This window comes from Echinops telfairi, unplaced genomic scaffold, assembly GCF_000313985.2.
Source record: "Echinops telfairi isolate 266 unplaced genomic scaffold, ASM31398v2 ScPeMD7_6;HRSCAF=24_0, whole genome shotgun sequence".
Lineage (NCBI taxonomy): Eukaryota > Metazoa > Chordata > Mammalia > Afrosoricida > Tenrecidae > Echinops > Echinops telfairi.
This window is the reverse complement of record NW_022103902.1, coordinates 540,073-551,996: the sequence shown is the minus strand read 5'-3', so window position 1 is coordinate 551,996 and position 11,924 is coordinate 540,073. Positions and strand designations below refer to the sequence as shown.

Below are 11,924 nucleotides of genomic sequence, written 5' to 3'. Positions count from 1 at the left end.
ACTTACACACACTGAGTGCTTCTGAATTTAGACTCCTAAACATTATTTTCTTTTGATTATGAGTTTTATTTTAAATTCTATGGATCACACTTAGGTTGATGTGTTTTACTCTCATGGATTGTATCACACATTCTTTAGATGGTTGCTTTTTCTGCCACAATCCTTGAAGATCTGAGACATTATCTTAGTGATAGATGGGTACATCTATTTTCTCATTCATGTCTTACAATAGCACCCAATTTCAGTGATTCCTTTGGGTAAAAACTAGAATGGAGTAGGATCACATTAGAGGAATGATTTGTTTGTTACATAACTATGAAGCTTTAGACCTTAAGTTCACTGACTAACTGAACTTATTGGCAATGCCACCAGTTATTTCTTCTGTTGTGGCAGATACATTCTTAATGACATGAACTAAATCAGCGACTTTTATCAAGAGGAGAAAGGCTCTTTAAAAGGAGTCCTAGGTTAGGTGAGTGGCTTAAGGAATTTCAGTTTACTATTTCAACACTAGTTAGGCATGGCAGTGCACAAGCAAACATTAAAAAACACTAGCTCTAAAAACTCCCACCTACCTAGGCTGCAATCTTAAGGGCATGCAATAGTAACATAATAGCAAATATAACAAAAACAATATACAGCATTACAAGAGGGAATCGGTCAGTTTTGCCATTCCTCTGGGCATGCAAGAGCCATCTCATAAGCAGAGAGAGAAAATCCCAGGACCATCAAGAAAGAAGAGTGCCAGTGCGGCGTGTGCAAGAACCCTGTCTGAATTGGCAGAGGCACGAGAGGCCATAGCACCGCTGCGACCATGATTTAGAGCAGTGTACCATGTGACTGAGAGACCGAGGACCAGAGTGACATGCCTTCCAGCATGGCTAAGAAGAGGAACTGTGGGCAAAAAGAGTGTGTTCTTACCATTTTGTAACCTGTAGGCTTCTCTAACAACCCCTCAAAATCCTGAGTATTGTCTGTGGGTTCTGTGAGAAGTAGGGTGCTGTGGGGTGCATGGTTGTTGTCAGAGTAGATAAGGATGGGGGAGCTGGGGGGAGGGATGAGGAGAGGCATGTCTGACCTTCTGCCTTGTGGCAAGTGGTGTTAGGTTTGTGTGGAGTTGGGCTCTCCTTCTCCGTCCTGAAGCTAGAAGAGGTCAGATATGGCCCCACGTCATCTCCTCAGTGATTTTGTTCCAGGATCTTAGGATCAACTCTCTACCACTTATAGTCATCTACTTCTGGCCCTTAGTCAGTGAAGTTAAGTTTAATGCCCATTGATGTCCCTCTCAGGTGAAGATGGATAGGTCTTGAGCAAGCGGGTGTTCAGGGGTACTACAATTGGAATTTTCCACCAGAGAATTCACCCCTAGAATGTGTCCTCCAAGTGGATGGCCTTGAAGCTACTCCCTTTTGTCTGCAGATAAGGATGCATTTTGCTCCTTGTTTATCAAGGTAGCTATTCAGAAAGTCAGCATGGCCCTACACATGACAGTCACCATCTCTTTTTAACTGTAGATAACAAAACGTAATGGGCCATAATTAACTAATAATGATAATACCTTTGAGAAGCTTGAAACTTAAGAGGAATATCTACTAAATTCATGTAAAGCCAAATAAAGTACATTCAAAAACTTACACAAGATAGTCTCTCAATGGAAATGATTAATGGAAATGAGCACCACATTTTCATGTGGAAACAGTACTCTATCTGAAACCATCAAGTTTTTAAATATCTGAATTAAAATTTATGGGTCAGTAGAGTAGCTCTCCTAGTTAAAATCACTGTCATATTTAAAAGAAGCAAAGTTGTGCCAAAGCTTAACAACAGAATTAAAACTGACAAAATTCTGATACAATGCCATAAGCCTACTATTAAATAGTAAACAAAACACAAGGAGAAACAACAGCATAATTTTTCAGCCTAAAAGAAAAGCAGGTACCTCTTTCATTAAATAAAATCCTCTTAGCATTTTATCACAAACAGAAAAATCTTTTATGACTTTTTTATGAAGTTCTAAATTGTTCAGACTTAATTTGATCAAGATTTTGTTCTGTTAAGATCCTTGTCTCCAAGGTAAACTACATAAGAATATTATAACTCTCTAACCCAGTAACCGAGGACAATTTTGTTATTTTAGCAGTGAAAAATCTAATTAATTGTTATTTGGCATCGTTAACGTAAAAATTTTATGAATTAACTTATGAAACATTTAGTAGCAAATAGAAAAGACCTTCATCATATCAAACAAAATCCTCGAGCAAATTTATCGATCTCCTTTGTCTTTGTCATATATTTCATACACCGTAAATCTCCCCCCTCTTTTTAAATGAATATATTAATTATTTGACCTACATACACATACACATTCTTCTTTTCATGCTGGAATTACTGTATTCACCATAAAAATCACCTTTCTGTGTAGATGAAGCATATTCTATAATAGCTAACTTAAGTGACATGGAAAATATTTTGCTTTTGTTATAAACACAAAAGACTCTTAAAATGAATTTATTTAATCAGTTTTCCACAATATCAAGGCTACTTAACCTATAAGAACCCATCTGTCTTTAAACCAAATCAGATTATATTTCTTTTTTAAAGGCTTTGTTATACCAATTCAAATAAACAAGCCATAGTTTTGCCACTGTAATTTTCAAGTAAGCTGGCATATGTCAAAGTTTCTCACAGCCAAGATTAAAAGTTTAGAGTTTAAACAGGGAACAAGAAATAGTTTTTCTTGGAAGTAAAAAGGAACTAAGATTTTTAGATAGCTCTATAACAAACATCAGCAACTTGGTGCAAATTCAGAAGCTTAGACACAGTGAGTTCTCTTAACAAAGTAAAACAGAAAAAGTATATACCTTAAAACTCGAGTGTATAAAACATCAGATAACACAAATATGTATGGAACTCAGTATCTTAAAATGACACTCTGTGAAGCCTTCCACATACATTTTCCTCATCTCTTTTATTGGCCCTAGAATGGATGTGGAATTGTGTTAATGTTACCAGATCCATTCTTGGGCCACTATCCGCCCACAAAGTAGGTTTAAATGAGCTCTAACTGGGAATCTTGCTCAACTGACTTCCCGTCTTACACTGTGTACAGCACATTACGTTGTTGAGCTGTGTTTTCTCTTTCCTAGTCTACCATAAGTCTCTTTTCCTCTAACTTTGGGATCTCTTTCCTGTCTGATAGCTAGACCACCAACCGTTCTTTTTCTTCTACTCTACCACCCTAACTCCCCAAGTTGCTCTTCAAAGTTTTTAGGCTACTATTCTGTACCAGTATACCCCAAACTCCAACTCACTGCCTTGAGTCGATTCTGACTCACAGTGGCCCTATAAAACAGGGTAGAACTGCCTCTGTGCATTTCTGAGACTGTAACTCCTTATGGGAGTAGAAAGCATTGTCTTTCTCCCTCAGAGCGACTGGTGGTTTCAAACTGTTGACCTTGAGGTTAGCAGACCAATGCAAAAGCATTACACCACCAAGTAGATGACCTTTTGACCAGTGTAGAGTTCAGGGGTTCTCAGTTGTAAGAGGGAAATAAAGTGTGAAAGGGGATCTCTAATAAATGGAGAAGTTTTAGATCAAGAGCTACAAAATACAGAAAAGCCTTCGCAACATTTTTTTTTAAATCATAGAAAATTTATACAAGCAAAGAAATTTCCTCTAGCAGTTCCTGGTACCAACCAGACTTCCTTCTCTTGGCTGTCTCATGAGATTCTTGCCAGTCTCCTCAAAGAACTTCTCACCATTTCTGGCTCACAACTTGGCTTCTTTATGGGACTTAACACCTGTTCTTGGAAGGGACTATAACACCTCACTGGGTTGTACATGTGCTGATAATGGTGAAAAAAAGGCATCCCACAGCATAGTTCACAAAGACAATCTTTCACATCCTACTCTGCTGAGGGGTGTCTGGGGGTGTTAAAGCTTGTGAGCTGCCAACTATTGGTCTGCATCAAGCACAAGAGAGTGGTGAAAACCAATGACCAATGGCTAGGAGAACAACATGGACGACCTGGGCCACTGTCAACATGACCCCAAGACAAGAGAGGAAGATGGTGCTCAGCTACTTCTGCCGGCCACTGTGACTAGGACCCAAGGAAAACAAGAATGTCTCTCAAAAAGAGCACAAGACAATTGTTAAACAAAAAATGGCCCTGACAGACACTGGTGATAGGACACCCTTTTGACGTCATGCCCAGAGAGAGCATCTAGCAGCCAAATGATGAGCAAGCCCATAAAATAAGCATTAAACACCGGAAAGCAAGTTGTCCTTTGCAACAATCAAGTGATACACGATGCAAAGGACAACAGTTTCCCCAAAGCAACAACGAGAAGACAGGACAGGGCAGAAAAGCAGGAAATGGAGCGAGAGCCAGAGGGGAAATGAAGAGCGTGCTGGTGCACTGTGGAGAATGCGGCCCGTCAGGCGACACTGTGCAAACCGCCCGATGGGAAACTAGGGTTCCCTGTGACTTTCACCGAGAGCACAATGAAAAATAGCTGCTGTTTTAAATGAAACCCTTGGCCAGTTCAGTATTTTCTCCCTTTATCATGAGGTTGCTTTGCAGAGCCAATTGTGAAGGTTTTTGCTTTCTTTTTATTAAGATGTCATTTATTCCTCAAGGCTGAAACCCTGGAACTTCATCTGAAAGTGCCTGAAGTCCTCCCTTCCAGCCAGCAGGGTTGTGTCATGTGCAGATCCCAGGTTGTTAATAAGCTGTCCCTCCGTCCCGAGGCCAGCTTCTGCATTTAGCCTGCTTCTTGGATTTCTTGTTCAGCGTATAGATTGGATACATAATGGTGGATAAACATGATACAACTCTGATATAGAATATTCTTGATTTAAGTCATGGAAATTTTGAGTGTTTGAGACTTTTTGAGTTAGACCTGGGACCTTTTAAGGGGACCTATGGTATGGCAGACATCAAATAGGAGATATCAAAATTCACTGTTAATAAACAAGGACTGTACCAATTCTATAAAAAATCCAAAAGAAAATTCACAGGCTAAGCCTATGAGTGAGATGTCATTAGTATATATGGGCAGAGATTGTGGACTGACTATTGTTTTAAATGCACCTATGTAAATCAGACTGCTTAGCAAGATTTTTGCAGTAAAACAGATTTGTGTCTCTGGTCCCAACATTTCAGTTGCTACTGTCTGACGTGCTAGTTTTAAAAGAAATCATCTCTATGACTTAGACCAATGTGTATGACATGATCAAAATATGCAGGAGATCAAATACACCTCTCAAATACCTTCACTGTAAGTTAAATAAACATGCCTGCTCCCTCAGCAACTGTCACATAGTCATCTTCCCGAATTTTAGTGAATTTTAAAATTTAATCGAGTTGTTGCGACCTACTTTGTTTGGTGTTGACCAAGATCTGAAGTTCGGTCTGCTCGCTTGGGTTCAGGGTGTCCACATCTGTATTTATCACTGTGGAACCATCAGTTAGAGAATTGCTAGACCCTGGGAGTAAAAGGAAGTAGAATTTTAAAAGTGCATATTATTTTTAAAGTGATAGAACATCGCTCCCAGCTCTCGGTGGAATGCGCTCTGCTAGTAGAAGCAGCTCACCTTTCAACACAGAAAAGAGAACATTTGAAGACCCTTCAGTGCCTGCTGGAGGCAGCGTGACAGAATGCACCGCTACGTTAGGTTCCACCACGGGTTTGCTGTCCAAAGTCAGGGAATACGTTTCCATTTGCTCAATAAGCCTGCAAAGAATAACACACAGCATAGTATTTCAAAGATTTTGTTTTAAGATCACAGGCGAGTTGTCTGTCCCACTGGCCAATGGGACAACCTGACCACAGAGCTCCTGGGATTGCAGCCGCTTTGGCGCGGCCCGAAACGCCAGTGGATTCTCTTCACTGACCCTTTTTTGCTACACATGCGGCTGTTTTAAAGCTCGGGGAGGCTGTCTCCTCTGAAAACAGTCTTCCGTGCAGCTGGCAGGAAATTGGAACTCAAGAGGGGCAGATTTCTATCTCTCACTGCCATGGAGTCAATCTGGAACCACGGAAGGATAGAGCCCGTTCACTGCCTGGGCGATGGACAGGGCACACTTCCACGTTGGCTGTTCCCACTCTGGCTCTGCTCAAAGTAGATGGAAGGAAAATGTCAGGCAGTGGGGGAAACCTGTACCTTCGGGGTTACCCAGGAAAAGCCACAAGTCTTTATCTTTTTCTTGTTTCCTGTGAGAAACCTGTGCCCAAGTCCTGTTTTTGACAAAACAAACAAAAAAATTGGTTTAGGACTCTTGGTTCCACCTAATTTTCCCAAAAATGGAATTATTTCATTACAGTGTAGTTTTCTGTATCCCCAAATCCTTACTTTTTTCCACTACACTGTATTGCCCTTCTCCAAGTGAGATAAAAAAGAGAGCTAAAATAATGAACAATTGCTGATAAATATAATGAAATAGCTATACAGAATGAAGCATTCATGTAGGCCTCTTTTGCTTTTTTAATCACCTTTTGGTTGCCATGGGGTTTATCTGAATTGAAATCAACACAGGGCTTGTTTTGTTGTTATTGTTGTTGTTTTTAAGATTTGCACCGTTCTATGTATCACCAGCTTGTTTTCAGACACACTCATGTTCAAAATGTGAATGCTTAACCCAGTTGCAAGATGTAGGCAGAGACCTTGGCATCGTTACCCGTACTTTATATGCAACGTCGACACCGAGTTTCCGAAAGAACACAGCTAACAGGTTCTCTAGAAAGGATTAGTCCTCCAGGACAGGATGTCCAACAGAGTCCATGAGCCTTCTAACATCTGGTTTCAACCCTAAAATTACACGAACGTTGTACATAAGCCATTTTTCTTTTCAGGAGATGAGACAATGGTTTTAGATTTTTAGAAATTGTAGTCAGCGAAGTGCAGGTGGACGGCCAAGGCTTTCATCTGCATCCAACACCGTCAATCAGTTAGTAAATCCACAAGAGATATGTAGACACCTCCCTTCATGCGTTAACATAAGAAAACCAGCAACCCTTTGGCAAGGTTCTTTCTGAATGGAAATGGTGCTTACGTTTTAAAGGTATTATTCTCATCAAGAACAGCAGCTTGTTGGAAAACATTTTCACTGGCGTCCAGAAGCTGACTCACCGTTGTTACAGCAGTTTTCTTTGCCTACCAAGGAGAGAGCACCAATAATCATATAAGACGTATATTACACATCATCATCTCTATCATCACCAGAAGGTACTTTGGAAGTAAGAGGTACCATTAGGATGGCAAGGGAGGGTAAGTCCCCCCCACCGAATTAAAGGCTTGGTTGCTGGTGTTGGTAAGGTGGCAGAGAGACCCAAGGTAAGGCATATAAATTGAGGTGGTCAGTTAGGAGACAGGGTTTTGAATTTGACCTCCTAGCAAGGTCTTTGACAGAATACTTCCCCAAAGCAACAGCTTGGGTGTAACAGCTAAAACAAAATGGAAAGAATGCAAGGGCTCTGGTGGTTCCAGCATTCCAGCCCAGGGCAACTAGCATAATGCAGAAAACTAGCAACTAGCAGAAAACTCCTTCCAGGCTGTCTTCCACCTGGAAAACCTCAGGGGAGGAGGAGGAGGAGGACAGCAAAGTCTTCACCTTTGTCACCCTCAAACTGCCCCCTCTGGGGAATTGCTACGCTTCTGCTTTACTGGTGATTCCTCCCAAAGATCCACATTTGGTGGCTGATATTGTTCTCTTTCAATTCTGTTTCATCCATTTTGTTATTTACATCCTACCACCCTACCTACTGGACCCCGTCAGAAGGGGTGACGTGACAATGACTGGCTAGTAAATTCGTGTGCAAGGTTTCAGCAGAAATTTATTATTTTAAGTAAAATATCCCAGTAGTTAGTTACAACAGCAAGAACACTCTTGCAAGCTCAGTTTACATGCATCAATATACCTGCAAAGCTAAAACACTATGCTAACTTACTCTTTGAAACTTCTGTTCTGCTCTGGTCAGAGCTGTAATTATTACCCAATTACAGTGATCCTGAATCATAGAGTTTAGTCCACACATGTTCCAAGCATGTGCCATTTTCCTTGCTACTGTTTTTTAAAACTCATTTTATTGGAGGTTCATACAACTCTTATCATAATCCATCCATCCATCCATTGTGCCAAGCACATCTGTACATTTGTTGCCATCATCATTCTCAAAACATTTGCTTTCTACTTGAGCCCTTGGTACCAGCTTCTCATTTTCCCCTCCCTCCTGAACCCTTGATAATTTATAAATTATTATTAATTTGTCAGGTCTTACACTGTCCATTGTCTCCCTTCACCCACTTTTCTGTTGTATGTCCCCCAGGGAGGGGGTTATATGTAGATCCTTGTGATGGATATCCCCTCTCTCCCCCACCTTCCCCTACTGTTTTTATAGTCACCAATTTTGTCAGATTTTCTAGTGAGTTGACTACAGGATTGTAGTAAGTAGTATTTGGGAGCCTCTAGCATAGCTCTTGAGAATGGAGTAGTAACTAGAGGAAAAGGAGGAAAAAACTTAAGGGGTTTTTACTCTGTTACTAAAAGTGTTGTAATTAATAAAGCTGCATGCAATTCATTATATATATTATAAAACAACTTTGTGGTCAATATTCATATGATCTAATAAACATTGCATTTATGTCATTGCAATATATTTATCACATTACTCTATGATTAAAATCGATAGTAAATATTGCTAATGCTTCTGCATGGTCTGTTTCAAGAATAGGTCCATGATGGAGAAACCTCGTGAGTTACCACCCTGGGAGACACCATGAGGTCACGTGTTTAGATAAAACATTCAACAGGAATTGAAGAAAGGAGCCAATATTTTCAGAGCCTGTTGCTATCCCACTGGTTGACACTGGATCAGCCCGTATTGGGGGTCTATAGTCGTGCTTGCCCAAGGTCCAATCAGTACTGATTGTTAATTATCGACTATTGTCATTATTTTCAGGGAATGCAATTTAGTAGGTTATTTGAAGTGTAAATCAGGTTTAAAGTTTTTCCAAAGTCAAGTAAAAACCCAAATCGACTTAGTAGAAACAGATGGTCATTTAAGACCACATATTCCAGAGTGGGTGACTTGGAATAAAGCTGATAAGGTTAAATGTAATTGGTAACCTCCTTAATAAAGTGAAATAGACTTATTTGTTCCAGGGTTTTCTGGAAGAATTAAGATGCTAATGTTATTGTGACTATCCCAAAGGTGAATTTTGAACAAGGAGTCCTTCTTTTTCCCTTTGAAAATCTCTCAGAAACAAAACAAAAACATTTGAAAGCAACCAAACCATTCCAAATTCTGTTTCATGGCAAGTGTTGGGGTCTGAGCTCCTGGTTTTCTCTTTCACCTTAAAAAAAAGCTCCTCTGGCTTTACCTCCACTGTAGCTTTTCTGGATTCATTGAAGAGCTGTCCAACCACATTAGCAGCTGCGGTGATGTTATCGGCAGTTAATTTGTTAGCATCAGATGTTAAAATCTGGGCTTCCACAGAAATATTATCTGAAAGCTTTGAGATATTTTCTATCTGTTAAAAACAAAATACAAAAACCACGCTTTATGTAACTGTGTCTAAATGCTTTCCAAGTAACTGCAAAGGCATAAACAGGGCTCTACCCGAACCTCAGGATTCCTACTCTTATAATGGGTTACACATTGGGCTGCCAGCCTCAAGATCAGCCGTTCAAAACCAACAGCTGCTCCTCAGGAGAAAGATGCCTTTCACTTCCACAGAGATTTCGTGTTAAAAACCCACAAAGGCAGTTCTACTCTTTATTCTGTATGGTTGCCATGAGTTGCAATCGATTTGATAGCAGTGAATTTGGTCGTTATTTTTATTTTGGGGAGTTACCTGTCTCCTGGACATCACATCCGCTCAGTGTTTCCTATTGTTGTTTATTTCTCTTTGTAAAGGACATTGTACATGCAGGTCAGTGGCTTCTTAGAGCATAACTCCTCAAAGCGTGGTCTGTGGACCAATATCAGTGCACCATGTGTTTTAAGTCGACATGCGATACGCACCGAACTGGAATGATGTGTTCAGAAACTCGTAGCATCTTTATGGTTTTGTAGAAAGTAAATAAATTTGTATTTATGAGTCTTTATATGTATAATTCTTTCTATTATGTATATAAATTTTTTTATTGTAAAAAATGTTTTTGATACAATATTTCATTTGCCAACTCAACATTTTTCACACATACAATTTAGTGACAATGACTATATTAACCATCTTGTTCAACCATCACCAATGTGCATGGCTAGGTTTTTATCAGAATAAACACAAAATCAAGCAGCCTTGGTGGCATAGTGGGCTACAACTGGGCTGGGAATCACAAGGTCAGAAGTTTTCATCCATAAGCTATGCAGGGCGAGAAAGAGGAAGCTTTCTGTTCTGGTAAAGTTCAAGTCTTGGGAATCCAAAGGGGAAGTTCTGCTCCGTCCTGAGTCAGAACCGACTCCCGGGCAGTGCGCTTCCTGGGGCCTTTGTCTTGGTTTGGCTTTGATAAACAGAGAGTCAACAATTCCTGAACACGGGCTCTTCTCCCCCTTTCCAGCCCTGGTGACCACTAATGAGCTTTACTCTCTCTCTATTTGCCTGTTCTAGATATTTCATATAGGTTAGATAACTTGATAGATGTCTTTTTGTGACTGACTTGCTTTATACTCTGTTTAATGTCCTCAAAGTACATCCATGTTGCAGTATGTAGCAGGATTTTATTTCTCTTTATCTCTGAGTAGCAGTCCATGAAGTGTGTGTGTATAACATATGTATCTACAGATGCATATTGCATTTGATTTACCTTCTCAGGGACATTTAGGTCGTTCCCACCTTTTGGCTCTTGTGGCTCGTGCTACAAGGCACACTGGTGCACATGTCTCTGCCCGTGCCCTTGCTTCCAAGCGCTCTGCACACAACTAGGAGTGGAATTGCTGGGTCATGTGGTAGCTCTATGGTTAACTTCTCAGGAACTGCCACCTTGTTTTCTATAGCAGCTATACACTTAGCATTCCCACTGGCAATGGATGAAGAGTCCCGTTTCTCCATCTCCTACCACCGCGTGTTTTCTATTCCTTTGTTTTATCTTAATACTCCTATTGAGGGGGAAGCAGTATCTCATTTTGACTTGCATACTTTGGACATGTTGACAGGAGAGACAGTCCCTGAAGAAGGGGTTCATGCTTGGTAAAGAGGCATTGAAAAGGAGGAAGGGCCCTAACGAGATGGATTGACACGGTGGCTGCAACAATGGGCTCAGGCATAGGACAATGGCCAAGTCGGCTTAGTGATTTATTCTGTTGTGCGTGGGCTTGATATGTGTCAGAACCGGCTAAACCAGTGGTTCTCAACTTGCCTCATGGCGCGACCCTTTCATACAGTTCCTCATGTTGTGGTGACCCCCAAGTATAAAATTATTTTCGTTGCTACTTCATAACTGTAATTTTGCTACTGTTATGAATTGGGTGACCCCTGTGAAAGGGTCATCCAACCCCCAAAGGGTCACGACCCACAAGTTGAGAACCTCTGGGCTAAATGGTACCCACCACAGCAACCATGGAAAACAAAGGAAGCGTGTGGTGCAGGGGATAAAGAACTCAGCTGGGAGGTAGCTGAGGTCAGGAGTTTGTCCCCACCGAGGGGCAAAGATGGTAGTAGTCAGTTTCCTTTTGGTTTGTAACGTGGGACACTCCGTGGAGCCACTCTACTTAGCGAATACGGTCATTACGCATCAGAATTGACTTGAAGGCAACGGGGGTTTGAATGGAGGAATGGCTGGTGGTGTGGGGCATCTTTGTGTGTGCTTGTTGACCATTTGTTTATATCTTCCTGGATGAGATGTCTTCAAATCCTTTGCCCAGTTTTTGATCGTGTCATTTGTCTTTTTGCTAATTTATGTGAGATTTTAAAATATATTCT

General features: G+C 40.7%; 1 protein-coding gene across 1 annotated transcript in view; it reads right to left on the bottom strand.

Annotated features, from left to right (window-relative positions):
- ADGRG7 (adhesion G protein-coupled receptor G7) overlaps window positions 1-11,924 on the bottom strand; it is a 74,161-nt gene that overhangs the window by 36,231 nt on the left and 26,006 nt on the right. Inside the window, exons 6-9 of the mRNA XM_004706454.2 lie at window positions 9,384-9,533; window positions 7,057-7,157; window positions 5,598-5,737; window positions 5,382-5,489 (exon numbers count right to left, since the gene is read on the bottom strand). Of these exons, the coding sequence (XP_004706511.1) occupies window positions 5,382-5,489; window positions 5,598-5,737; window positions 7,057-7,157; window positions 9,384-9,533 (499 nt within the window). The remainder of the gene's footprint in view (window positions 1-5,381; window positions 5,490-5,597; window positions 5,738-7,056; window positions 7,158-9,383; window positions 9,534-11,924) is intronic.